Below are 13624 nucleotides of genomic sequence, written 5' to 3'. Positions count from 1 at the left end.
AGCGCGATGTCATCTTTCATAGTCAACATGAACGTAGACTGATTTGGAGTCCAGAGAAAGAGTGCACTCTGTGTGAGAGCTGCCGGCATCTGCTGCTGGAGCAGCACGGACAGTAGGCGGACCTGATCAAACTGGCAAGGAGGAGTTAAACTGCTTCAAACGCTTTCTGACACATGTGCAGCACAATTATTATCAGTCAGTAAATTAAAATGAGACTGACAGCTTCAGTCAACATGTGTACGTCCTTTCGGTTACAATTTACGGCTCTAACATATATTTAAAGGTCAAATACAAAGAAGAATCCTGTTTATTGATTTGTTTTTACAGCAGTCCAGTGTCAGCTGTGGTTTTGCTGCCCTCTAGCTGCAACACTGTACACTCCAATGAAAAGTTAAAAAAGCATTTTAATTTACATGTTTATTTACAATTTAAGGCACATTTCATTTATCCACTTGTTTTCTTCCATAAAATTTCTCCCTGCGGTGTGACATACATATATGTATATAGAATATAGAACAATTGAAGTGTGGTTAAGGCGCTGTAGAGTTGAGAATTTAAGAAAAGGCCTTTGTCACCAAAAAATAATAAATCCTTTGTTTTATAGTAATTAAGAGTTTTGCCTTCTAACTCTTTGAGATCTGAGAAGAACAATCAGTTTTAACATTAAATACCCTTAACATTAAAACATTATATTTATACCATACAAATTTCAGCAGTTACCATCAAATTGTACACAGACCCCCAGTTCAATCACATGAAATTTGGAAGTAATACCATTTGATCATATAAGTAAAATAATAAAGTGCCAAAGCCTTTTTGTAAAACATTTTTACATGATAAATGCCAAAAACCAAATATCTCACAGTGTGATATTGGTCTTGGGTGCTTATTTCTACTGGATGCCTTCATCTATAGTGAGCTTCATGATAACCACATAGTGTAAAATCACTGCAACAACCCTCAGAGTGGCCAGAATCACCCAGTGAGAGATCTGACATATAGGCGGTAGTTTAGTGCTTTGACGTTCATACAAGAGTTCGTGCAAGAGTGTTTCATGTCCATCAGCACCCTTTATCTTCTATCCTTTTCTCTGCTGCAACAGGTAGGATGAGATGGGAAATACGGCTCCACAGTCCACCATACTTGTCAAGGTCCATCCTGTCAAAAGCCACAGGATGGCCATGAGAGAGGAACTTCTTCTGAAGATGGTCGTCCACCATCTCCTCCACAGCGCTCAAATTAATCTTGGTAGGTATCTCCTCTTCTTCCTCCAGCAGCACTGTGAAGATCAGAAAAGTCTTCTTGTAGGCCGCATTCTCATGATCACAGTAGCGATAAAAAATGAGGGTGGAGCCTGGGGGCAGCTCCTCAAAGCGGTGGATCACAGCCACGGGTTTGTCTCCTTCGAAAGCTCCCTGCAACTGGCTGTCGATGTCCAGCTTGACCTCGTCGCTGTCCTGGCTGGCTTTGCTGGCTCCATCGATGTGGAGGATGGAGGCGTTGAGGGCAGAAGAGAAGGTGGAGGCCAGGCCCTGAGCCAGACACCGCAGTGTCCTCTTGGCTCTGAGACCTGCAGTCAGGATCAGACTGACTGGCTCTGTGGGCTGGGTTGTGTTGAGGTGTCTCTCCAGGTGGATCCTGCTCCTCTTCCACAGCTCAGACCGCTGGTTAGGAAACTGAGACTTTACTTTCTCCATCTGCCTGAGAAAGATGTCTATTTGCTGCAGTTTTTTTGGAGGTTGAGGCTCAGGTTGGTGGAGTAAATACCAAACCAGCACAGCAGCAAGTACTGTTATAACACTAGTTACCAGTATTCCTTTTCCTATAGAGAGAAGACACATGTTGTCTCAATGAGTATTTTATACAGTCATTCATAATGTATCTATAATTGTTATGAAATTATAAACAACAAGGTAAGGGAACATTTTTTTGTTACAACAAATGAATAAGACAGTAAGGTGATTTCAGTTTTATTTCAGACATTTCCTTGAATTGTGATCCCCATTACACTAAAAGCTTCAAGAAAAGTCAAAATATAAGTGAAAATTAGGAAGATTACCTCCATAACTGCCAGCAGCCCCTGGAGCTGGATGTGTGGTGTTCTCTTTATTGGTAGGGCCGATGGTTTCAACATTTTGTTGTGTCCCTCGAGTTAACTTTTGCTCTCTTGCAACAGCAGCCGCAGCCTTTTTCTGGCGTCTTCCATCATCTGATGAATGGGAGAAAAGAAACATGTTAACACAAACAAAACAAAATGATTCCTTTTCTCATGGAGAGAAGAAACCAGTTCAAACATTTCCTTGAATTGTGATCCCCATTGCACTACAAAGCTTCAGTTGAAGTTAAAATATAAGGGAACAAACAAAAAAAGCCCCACTAGGAGTCACTTATGCAGCAACAATCCCTCGCTGGAACCCAGCAATGAACACAGACAGCTGTGCCTGATGGATTGCCCAGAAGCTCAGCATCAGGGGTTAAACTATCTCTTCACTGTATAGAAGTCATTGGATTTTCTGAAAAGTCCTGACTCACCCTTTCCAGTTTTAGTGCTTGTGCCCTTGATGTCTTTGGATTTATCATTAGGCTTGACGTTAGATGGATCTCCTTGATCTTCTGTTGTGTTATCCACAGTTGAAGGAGCAGTTTCTTCTGGTGCATTTATCCCCCCAGTGATGTCATCTTCTGTTAAAATAAGAATAGATTAACTTCCACAATATGTCAAGCATCCGTGTCTCTACATTCATAAATATGAGAGCTGCCTTGATAATGTCTGAATCACTTGTCTTAACACGCATATATTAACACTCACTAACGTTCATTGCTGGCTCCTTACATGAAAAAGAATCCTACTAGGAGTCACTCACCATCTTTATCTACTGGCTGATCTGTTGATGTTCCTCCGTTGTTATCATCGTGATCTCCACTGTCAGTCAGATGAGGAGCGTCTGTCTCATGTACATTCACCGTTTTGTCCTCATTTGTACAAGACGTTCCTTGTGAAGAAGACACGCTACTCTTCTCAGCTGGATCACTGCCTGTAGGAGAAAGTGTTGAAGAGGATAATGTGGGTGACACATTACAAAATCAACACTGACAAACTACTGCAAGAGCAAACAGTATATGAGAAACAAGAGCAACAAACATCACACTGAGCAGTGACTGGTGGAAGAAATTCACTTTCACTTTGTATTTCTTGCCTGCTCTACTTAACACCACCTTATACCTGATGGAAATGAAAACACTGATATTAACTAAATACCTTGAAGGCAAGGCAAGGCAAGGCAGTTTTATTTATATAGCGCATTTCATACACAGTGGCAATTCAATGTGCTTTACATAAAACAGAAAAACATGTAATTTGAATAAAAACAAAGTACAGAAAAATATAAAGACATAAATAAAATGATTGCAGCATAAAATAATAAATTAACTTTAAAATCATTAAAAGGACAAAGAGTGCAAATGAAAGATTAAAATGTAAAGTGCTTTAAAAGAGCTCAATCATAAGCACAGGAGAAGAGAAATGTTTTTAACCTGGATTTAAAAGTGTTCGCTGTTGGGGCTGATTTCAGTTCTGCTGGTAGTTTGTTCCAGTTGTGTGCAGCATAACAGCTAAAAGCTGCTTCACCATGTTTGGTTTGAACTCTGGGCTCAACTATCTGACCTGAGTCAGTAGATCTCAGAGCTCTACTGGGTTTATATTCTACTAACATGTCATTCATGTATTCTGGACCTAAACCATTCAGTGATTTGTAGACCAGTGAACTTCAGGCTCTACTATGTTTTCTCTATTCTCGTCATCTTTTAGGACAGGAAGAGACCATATATGATATATACAATAGATGCAAAACGTAATTGGTAAAGACACATTGAATGTATAACTACCCATATTGCTACAGTATTTTGTGTGGCTGCTCTGTATTCTGGGTAATATCAGTGTTTTCATTTTTGTATTGATCACATGATGATTGATGATCCATATCTTTGGACTCAGTGTCTTCATTCTTGACAACTGATCAAAGAGTAAACAATAACATATCAAGTCTATTCAATCCACTGCTGTAAATGTTTTGTAACTACACAAAACATTATTTTTCCTTTTCCTATGGAGAGAACACACCTGTTGTCTCAACCAGTACTTTATAGAGTCATTCATACTTTATTTATTCTTCCGTATAAAGTGATAAACAACACACGAGGTTAGGGAAAACATTTTCTTTTCAACAAATGAATAAGATGGTAAGGTCTGGGCTGTGACTTCAGTTTTACTCCAGACATTTCCTTGAATTGTGATCCCCATTACACTAAAAAGCTTCAGTAGAAGTTAAAATATAAGGGAACAAACAAACAAAAAAGCCCCACTAGGAGTCACTTATGCACCAACATTCCCTCGCTGGAACCCACCAGTGAACACAGACAGCTGTGTCTGATGGATTGTCCAGAAGCTCAGCATCAGGGGTTAAACTATCTCTTCACTGTATCGAAGCCCCAAAAGAGAAAGTTTGAGGAAAGTGAAATTCTGCTGTCATTGGATTTTCTGAAAAGTCCTGACTCACCCTTTCCAGTTTTAGTGCTTGTGCCCTTGATGTCTTTGGATTTATCATTAGGCTTGACATTAGGTGGAACTCCTTGATCTTCTGTTGTGTTATCCACAGTTGAAGGAGCAGTTTCTTCTGGTGCATTTATCCCCGCTGTGACTTCATCTTCTGTTAAAATAAGAATAGATTAACTTCCACAACATGTCACATTAGGTTGGATTTAAAAAGATCAGAAAAATAAGAGCTGCCTTGATAATGTCTGAATCACTTGTCTTAACACGCATATATTAACACTCACTAACGTTCATTGCTGGCTCCTTACATGAAAAAGAATCCTACTAGGAGTCACTCACCATCTTTATCTACTGGCTGATCTGTTGATGTTCCTCCGTTGTTATCATCGTGATCTCCACTGTCAGTCAGATGAGGAGCGTCTGTCTCATGTACATTCACCGTTTTGTCCTCATTTGTACAAGACGTTCCTTGTGAAGAAGACACGCTACTCTTCTCAGCTGGATCACTGGATCCTGTAGGAGAACGTGTTGAAGAGGATAATGTGGGTGACACATTACAAAATCAACACTGACAAACTACTGCAGGAGCAACAAGAGCAACAAACATCACACTGAGCAGTGACTGGTGGAAGAAATTCACTTTCACTTTGTATTTCTTGCCTGCTCTACTTAACACCACCTTATACCTGATGGAAATGAAAAGACTGATATATAAAATACTTCCTTTGAACTTCAGGTTTCACAACACTTTCTCTATTGTATTCATTTGAGCACTGACCTGACTGATGATCCATATCTTTGGACTCAATGTCTTCCTTCTTGACACCTGATGAAAAAGAAAACAATGACATATCAAGTCTATTCAATCCACTGCTGTAAATGTTTTGGAACTACACAGTCCAATGTAACTCATACCTTATTTAACTGTATCTCTTTTGTCTTTTTAATCTCTTTTAGTCAGTTTACTTAGACTAGTTTTTACTCTAAACCTCTTCTCTTATTATCTCTTATGTTATTTATTAATTTCATTATTGTATCTATTAATTATTTATTTTTTACTTATCTTATTAAAATTTTCTAAGCACTTTTATCATTCTTATTTTCTCTTGCATGCATTAATCTCAATTTTTTTGTCTTTTATTTTTATTCCTTTTCTTTATGTTGTAACTTTTTCTATCTTATTATCAGCTTGTCAATCAACTAAAAGTAAAGCACTTTGAACTACACTAGCCTGTATGAAAGGTGCCATATAAATAAAGTATATTGATTTATTGATTTGATACTTGTATTACTGTATCTACTTTGTTCTGGAAGTCGTTAGCTGCCTTTTGCTCCGTCTGTCTTTTCTTCACTGAAAATGGCTGAACAAAAATAGCATACATAACATGTATTTGTTTTCTTTTTAAAAAAAGGGACCATCTATATAGTTTTAGCTACTTTTTAAACTTCTAATTGGTTAACAAACAAACAAACAAACAATAAAACAGAGCATTTTGTGTTTATGTGTATAAATGCTGGCATATTACAATTCAAACACGTTGCACAACTCTTCTTCAGTGCACAGTTCACATTGTGGTATCGTTTCGGCCCCAAAACAGTTTGTATCAGTTTGTAACAGAGAATTTATTTATTTATTTTTTTTTAGTTATTATGTTTTTGTTTTGTTTTGTTTTTATATTTAACTTAGAAGTCTAGAAAACTGTCAGCATTGTCTCAGTTATCTGCCTTTTTCAATTAAATGAATGGCTGAATTTTAACTGAGCCACGAACAATTCAACGCCAACACACGGACAATGTTTTTGTAACAAGACAGACAAGCATCAGTAACTTCACACATACACGAAATCCAAAAAGATCAGAAACAAAACCTGAAAGACAGGTTAGCTAACCTTAAGCTAGCTTCACTGGAGCTGCTAATCCAGCTAAAAGTTAGCACGGATATAACGTTAACGCTTACCTGACTGTAATGTAGAAGAACTGCCGTCGTTCAACTTTAATCACCTAAAGTAATATATAAATGGTTACTTGTTATTATCAGTTCTTAGCCAATCTGCCCTCGATCTCATCGCCACGGAGGGTAACCAACGTCAGCTTCCTTACTGACAGCTCACTGCGGAACGTTCGGCACGGACCCTGTTTCCATGGAGATGCACATTTGGTAGAAACTGTTTCCGGCGTCCTGTCACATAATGTTTCCCCTCACGGTACAGGGAAGTCCGTTTCCTCGTCTGTGTTCGTGAACACGATGTTTCGTCGTATTGTTTAACTGATGTGCTTTTTATTTTGGTTTTGCGTGGTCGAGCTTTAATTACAAATGGATTCCAATGTGTCTGAAGAGAAGTCTACCCGAGTCTTGAGACGATCAACACGACAGTTGACGGGTAAAGGTGAGCAGTTTGTTGTGACAGTCAGCTAACGTTAGCTTCGAGGCTAACTTTACCTCACTCAGCGCTTCACAAAATCCCTTAAATTGTTTGCTTTATCTAATATTAGAGGTCAGGTGTTTGCAATCCAGTTGTTTTTCTCCAAGCTGTTAAACTAATGAACATAGCCTCAGTCCCTCACACACACTCAATGGAGGACTATTAGAAAACTCTATTATTGTCTAATAATATGACCCGTGTTACGAAAAATTGTTTTAATTGTTTACATATGGCCTACTGTTATAACAAGTATTGCTGCTGTCTCCTGTGTTTGCACATTTTATATTGCATATATTGCATAATATACACTTTCGGTTGTCTTAGATGTGTGTTGTGCCTTTGAGAGTGCTATCTCAATTTCGTTATATTGTTGCTTGACCCTCAATTTTATGACAGTGAAGCAACTACTACCAGTAAAGGGTTAGACACTTACTACTGATAAAAATAACAACGCTAATTCTGTTCCCTCTTTAGCATTGAATGTTGAACCAACCCCAAGGGGTCCTCTACAAAGGACTAATAAAAGGAGGTTAGAAAAACAAGTACATGTCAACGGTTCTGGAAATGTGGAGAGTGGCTCTGATGATAAAGGTGAGATTCTTCAGTTGACAGTATTTGCCTGGTTGCAAACACAATTAACCCTCAATTAGCTCCATTCAAGGTGGTGTTAACAACTCTGACATATTACCAACCTTACAGAGTCCCCCAGCAAAAAGAACCGACGGGAGACTGGAGGAGGAGATGGGGATGGGGATGGGGATGGGGATTTGGATGATGGAGAAATGGATGTCCAGGAATCAGATGATGATCTGGAGAAAAACGATCAGCTGGGAATGGATGTTGAACACCATCAACCAAAAATACACCAAGGTTAGAGCTGAAACTAATGATTTATGAACATAATTGATTAACCTTTCAATTTTTGATTATTTAAGGAAAATGTTGGAAAAATTTGATAAACCATCCCTCACATTTTTCCAGAGACCAATTTCAAGTTGTTTGTTATATTGACCCAACAGTCCAAATACAGGTTGTCATCCACAATTATGTAAAACACTAAAAGGCAGCAAAGTCTCAGCTTTAGGAGGCTGGAATTTATATTGAACCAACAGATTAATGGACACCTCGTTCAACACTCTAGTCAAAGTATATCTATACAATGTTATTTCAGCAAAGTAGGCTGTGTGTGTCTACCAAAGGCGATAATTATAGAACTCCTAGTATTTCTGTATCTGTTGAGTGTCCACTTTCTATTTCATCTTATCTCTTTAATATCGGCTACTGTAACTGCGTGTGTGTTTTAACACATCAGCAAATGCACATAGGTTGCAATCAACACGGCATCTTATTTGCAGTGTGGTTGCTTTATGTTTCATATTTTTATTTTCTTGTGTGGTGACTTCACACCAGAATCAAATCTAAACACAGGCTGTTAGGCTGTTTTTTAAAAGGACTTTTTCCTTTTGTGTAAAGCAGGCGCCCTTGGAGAAGTGAATTTGCACCCCTGTGTAGTGCTTGGTGAGCGCTGCCCACCTCCACGTACTGAAAATGAATTTTCAGACCGGACGAAAACATTGAACTGTCCACCCTATCATGAGCAAAGGGGGCTTAAAGACCAGATGAGAAAGTCTGGAAATGAAAAGACAGGTAGGATAGTGCTATAGCGTCATTCAGCATGGGAATGATTACATTAAAGGAGGATGATTCTATCCTCTTAATCTGACTTGTTTGTTTTCAGGCAAACAAACAAAGAAGCCATCAAACAAATATGATGTGTCGATCTCGAAGGTCACCAGCATGGACGAGTACAAGAGGAAGATGGAGGTTAAACCCAATGGTATTGTAAAAAGTGTTTTGTCGTCAAATGTTGCACTGGTCAATACACCTGTTGAATGGATTTACATCTCTAACAACAAGATTAGTTTATTCTACAGGAATTATATTTGTCCTAAATTGGAAATCCCTGTAATTTCTATCCGAGAAGAAGAACTTTATGGTGCAATCGTCACCACAGTTCTCATTGTCAGTACGATTTTAATTCAACTGAGTTCATAAACTATTTTATGAACTCAGTTCCATTTTATATTTCTTTTTAAAAATGTATCATACCCAGTGGTGTGCACCTTTTTGGTGTGTATATGAAATAGTTATTTCAAGACAAAATTGACCATTTTTTAATGTTGCTTCCCATACATCAGCAGTTTGGACAGATGGATGATTATCAGGGATATACATTCATCATTCTGCTTCATTCATAGATACACACTTTAATTGCTACATCACAAGCTCAAGCTCACCACAGCCCAAGTTCTCAAACTCATATCCAGCCTCAGAGAAATCCCGCTTGACGCAACGTGTGAACAACATTCCAACACAAGAAAAAAAGAGTCATCAGAAAAATCAAGGTATTGCAACCTAATCAGAATATTACAATCCTTAATGATGTTTAATTTAGCTGCCAATTTTGTCATTGGTTTCATAACATGTTCTCTCTTAGAAGGGAAAAAGAAAACTGCTGCTATCAAAAAAAGCTCTGGACATTCCTTTTTAGGTAAGCTATAGTCATTTTAATTACAAGAGCTTTACATCCAGAGATACATGTACTGCATTATTTGCTATATCACATCTGAACATGGTCTTGTGTCCTTTCAGGATTCATGCAGACCCTATGCTATTTTCTTTTCCTGGTGCTGATCTGTGCTGCCGTGATCGGTGCTGTTGTGCTCATCATGCCCAACATCAGCTCTGTGCTTCAAAGGACTGGATATGGTGCAGGGCATCCATTGAGGTCTGTGAAGCCAGAAACATTTGCAGATCAGCTGTCTCATCTAGAGACTCAGTTCCTCAGTCAGAGGCCTGAGTTGTGGAAGAGGAGCAGTATCCACCTTGGGAGGCACCTCAGCACAGCCCAGCCCACAGAGCCAGTCAGTATGATCTTAACTGCTGGCCGCAAGGCTGAGAAGACCCTGCAGTGTCTGGCTCAGGGCCTGGCGTCCGCCTTCTCCTCTGCTCTCAATGCCTCTGTCCTCCACATTGATGGAGCCAGCAAAGCCAGCCAAGACAGCGACGAGGTCAAGCTGGACATTGACAAACAGCTACAGGCAGCCTTTGAAGGAGACAAACCTGTTGCCATAATACATCGCCTGGAGGAACTGCCACCAGGCTCTACCCTCATTTTTTACCGCTATTGCGACCATGAGAATGCCGCATACAAGCGCGTGTTCCTGTTGTTTACTGTGCTTCTGCCTGAGGATGAGGTCAGAAGTGACCAGAGTTTGAAGAGTGTAGAGGAGAAGGTGCAAGACTATGTCAAGGGTAAGCTAGTGGGCTCCAGCGACGAAACTGGCTTCAATGCCATGGACATTGACAAGTTCGGTGGACTGTGGAGCCGCATCTCGCATCTTATCTTGCCTGTGGTGTCTGAGACGGAAATGGAGCAGAAAGGATGCCCATGAACCAAGCCGGCATCCCCAAAGAAGTCAGGATCCCATGCTGGACCAGCTTGATTCCTTTTTGGCACTGTGCAGTAGCTCTGAAACAAAAGTACATGAAGTAACATGGACCTAAAACGTGTGTGCTGTAATATTTCACATACACACTTGAGTTGAAGTATTTGAAGGTTATATGAATTTGTCTTTGTCAGAGATCAGATTGTACTCAAACTGCAGCTCAACTGCACTGTGTATTTTGTACTCATAATTTCACATCAGCAAAATGAGATTAGCTGAATCTAAATCTGTAGCTAAATTGAAGAAATGTTCTCTCCTTAAAAGATGTACAGCACTCAGTTTTTACATATAAATATTTTTACATGTATTTCGCTTTGCATAAGGATGTAACCGTGATGTTGCACCATCATTCCACCTCCAAATTGGTGAAAAGGGTAATTAATGCATGTTTTCATACAGACTTAGTACACAATATATTCAAAATATAGTGTGATTAATCTGTCTTCTCCTACTCAAAAAGGATTTTAGGAGTTTTTCATGGACCATGAATGAGCATGAATTACACCCTGCCCTTCTAAAAATATAACAAACTTTTTTTTTTTCCAGCGTTGTTTGTTTTGTGTGAAAAGTTAGATTTCTTGTTATATCTCTCATGTGACTGCTGACATATTTTATATTTCTGTTCAAATGTCCCCATGAATATGTTTGTCATTTCACTTATTTCTCTTACAAATACAGCTGAATTGGTTTTGCACTATAAATGTTTGATCTTTAATTAACCATCTTATTAAGAGTGGCTTTTATTGAAAATCTATATTTTATTATTCTTTGTTCTGAATTTGTATATTTGTGATAGGTTGTCTTTACTTCCTAGAGTTGAATATTTTTGGCTATCTGTATACATTGGATATAAAATAAGTTTGTTGTTTGCACCTGTTGTCAAGACACCACTGAACTTTTCTTAAATGTGTTGTCAACTTACAGTTAAATTCAGTTTCTTACTAAGTGATTTGAATTTGTAAGAACAATTTTTACTAGTAGTCAGCAAGTCATGAAATGTGCCTTACATGATATATTATATACAATATTTGAAATGTACCAAAACGTGAATCAATCATTTGATACTGTATCTTTATAACATCACAACAAGGTTTTTCTGATTTGTGCTTATTTAAATTTTGCTTCTAAAGTTTTCTTTCTTGTGATACAGCCCGTTCCTCTTCTGTTATAATTCTGAGATGAATTGTGTTCTTGCTCTTATGAATCCCTGGATATTTTCAATAAAGATTATTTTCATACGTAGATGAGTTCATGTCTAATTCTCTGTTATGCTACCTCTCTGAGTACTTAGTTTCTCAAGTAGTGCATTTGACTAGTAGTAGTTTGTATAGCACCTTTTAATACAATAAATGCAGCTCAAAGTACTTTACAACAAAAACACCAGGACCATAAAGCAATGTTAAAAAGAACAAGTAGGCAGTGGCGGTTTTTGCTATGGGCAATGTGGGCAACCGCCCAGGGCGCAATCTACTTGGGGGCGCACAAGCGCTCTCAAAAAAAAAAAAAAGGGAAAAAAAGTCCGTCCTCAAAAAAAAGAAAAGCGCGCCCTCAAAAAAAAATCGCCAGTTTTCTAGACTAATACCGCTCATTTCCACATCAAGTTGGTGCAGTGGGCGATGAGGCGCCCCTACTATCACGTCAACTTGCTGCGGAGAGTCATGTATACAGGTTGTGTGTGTCAGAAGAAAAGGCAAAGGGGGCGGGGGGATCAACTTGCGACTGCAGAGGCTGTGAGCAGGTTGTGAGTGAGTCTCACTCTCAGAGGAAAAGCAAGGGGGGAGGGGGAATAGACTGACCTGTGATGATTATGAGCCCAGGCCACACAACACAAACTGCTGCTTCCAAATAAATAGTAATACATTTATAAAATTAATACAGACCCGTTATAGCTATGTAAGTTATTGGAAAATGCAATAAATAAATAAATAAATAACTTTACACCTGCACTTTCATGTGGTGAAGCACTCCCTGATAGCAATCTAATCACCCACAAAACATTTTAATGCCAGTTGTAAAAAGGGTAAAAGTCTGTCAGATTACGTTAATTATTAGTATTTTTCATTTATTTATTTTATTTTATTCATTTGTATGATGACGGATGTGTGTAATGTACTTTGGTGTTTACATACTATATTTCATTTATTTATCTTATTTTTTGTGTGATGAAGGATTTGTAGGGAGGGGCGCCGATAGTCGGTCCGCCCAGGGCGCAAAAGTAGCCAGAACTGCCTCTGCAAGTAGGAGAAAGGGTAAAGAAATAAAAACATGAATGGAATATAAGAATAAAAAGAACAAAAGAAATGGTACATAGTAAAAGTAGTTAAATAATAATTTTGTATAACAAAGAATATTACTTGTGGTTTTGTTGATACAAATGAAAGTCAGAGATAAGTTGAAGGTGCTACAACATCCTCAGTGTATAGTATACAGTTTAGAAACAAGGAAGCTATTACCTTGAAATGCAGCAGGAGTTGAATCATTTACTAAACTGTCAAGAGATAGTTATGACTCAGAACTGCATATGTGACTTATCCAAGTGTTGTTACAGACACCTGTCTATATAAAATAAGATAAGATAGATTTTATTTGTCATTCAGATTATACATGATAAGAGATATCATTTAAACAAGTTCCTTGGAAAATCAGAGCAATCTCATACGTAAACACAGAAACATTTTCCAGGCTGTTAGCTGTAAATGAGACAGTCCAGCATTTTGAATTTATGTGGCTTTATTGTTATTTCAACAGTGGAATCAACAGTATTTACAGCTCATGAGGTACAGCAGAAGTACAATTTCACATAATCAGCACACATTTGAATAAAAGCTACTATTTCTGATTAAACTGAATTTATGAATGACAAACAATTTTGTGACATGAAGAACAACTGTTAAACACATGCATACAAAGTAACAGCATACCTGGCTACACTGTACAAGCCTAATATAATTGTATCCCAGCAATGACAGATACAGCAAAACTCACTGTCCCAACGATGAGGATCAATGACACAATCAATGTGGGTGTGTGGAGTTTCTTCTGAAATGAATAGATGCAGCAGTGAAAAACAGACATGAACTTGTATTTTTAATGTAATGCATATGTTATGGTGCAGAGAGTTTTCATGGCCAAACAAATTA

General features: G+C 38.3%; 2 protein-coding genes across 5 annotated transcripts; one reads left to right on the top strand and one right to left on the bottom strand.

Annotated features, from left to right (window-relative positions):
* Window positions 1–415: 415 nt before the first annotated feature.
* On the bottom strand, window positions 416–6650 carry LOC128361856 (torsin-1A-interacting protein 2-like). 2 transcript variants are annotated; one of them, XM_053322427.1, is made up of 8 exons: window positions 6510–6650; window positions 5331–5378; window positions 4892–5065; window positions 4557–4706; window positions 2865–3035; window positions 2533–2682; window positions 2060–2209; window positions 416–1822 (listed from the first exon to the last, which is right to left on the bottom strand). In XM_053322427.1, the coding sequence occupies exons 2-8, from the start codon at window positions 5344–5346 to the stop codon at window positions 1062–1064; spliced, it is 1572 nt and encodes a 523-aa protein (XP_053178402.1). In that variant the 5' UTR covers window positions 5347–5378; window positions 6510–6650; the 3' UTR covers window positions 416–1061. The 2 variants fall into 2 exon arrangements, with proteins under 2 accessions (XP_053178402.1, XP_053178403.1); XM_053322428.1 differs by lacking the exon at window positions 6510–6650 and having other exon boundaries at window positions 4892–5058; window positions 5327–5362.
* Window positions 6651–6755: 105 nt separating this feature from the next.
* On the top strand, window positions 6756–11720 carry LOC128361855 (torsin-1A-interacting protein 2-like). 3 transcript variants are annotated; one of them, XM_053322426.1, is made up of 8 exons: window positions 6756–6933; window positions 7450–7566; window positions 7675–7845; window positions 8449–8622; window positions 8714–8812; window positions 9234–9380; window positions 9473–9526; window positions 9628–11720. In XM_053322426.1, exons 1-8 carry the CDS (start codon window positions 6867–6869, stop codon window positions 10428–10430), a joined length of 1632 nt encoding a protein of 543 aa, XP_053178401.1. In that variant the 5' UTR covers window positions 6756–6866; the 3' UTR covers window positions 10431–11720. The 3 variants fall into 3 exon arrangements, with proteins under 3 accessions (XP_053178401.1, XP_053178399.1, XP_053178398.1); XM_053322424.1 differs by having other exon boundaries at window positions 6756–6939; window positions 8452–8622; XM_053322423.1 differs by having other exon boundaries at window positions 6756–6939.
* The last annotated feature ends 1904 nt before the right edge of the window (window positions 11721–13624 follow it).

Source organism: Scomber japonicus, chromosome 7 (assembly GCF_027409825.1).
Source record: "Scomber japonicus isolate fScoJap1 chromosome 7, fScoJap1.pri, whole genome shotgun sequence".
Taxonomy (NCBI): Eukaryota; Metazoa; Chordata; class Actinopteri; order Scombriformes; family Scombridae; genus Scomber; species Scomber japonicus.
This window is presented reverse-complemented; position numbering and strand designations above follow the sequence as displayed.

Bases quoted from the DNA above. Each gene is read 5' to 3' on its own strand.
- LOC128361855 (XM_053322423.1), top strand. From the start codon at position 6,867: ATGGATTCCAATGTGTCTGAAGAGAAGTCTACCCGAGTCTTGAGACGA. The intron at 7,846-8,448 runs GTTAGAGCTGAA...TTTTGTGTAAAG, and splicing joins TCAACCAAAAATACACCAAG to CAGGCGCCCTTGGAGAAGTG. The intron at 8,623-8,713 runs GTAGGATAGTGC...GTTTGTTTTCAG, and splicing joins GTCTGGAAATGAAAAGACAG to GCAAACAAACAAAGAAGCCA.
- LOC128361856 (XM_053322427.1), bottom strand. The intron at 4,707-4,891 runs GTGAGTGACTCC...TTATTTTAACAG, and splicing joins TCAGCCAGTAGATAAAGATG to AAGATGAAGTCACAGCGGGG. The intron at 3,036-4,556 runs GTGAGTCAGGAC...TTTCTCCTACAG, and splicing joins AAGCACTAAAACTGGAAAGG to GCAGTGATCCAGCTGAGAAG.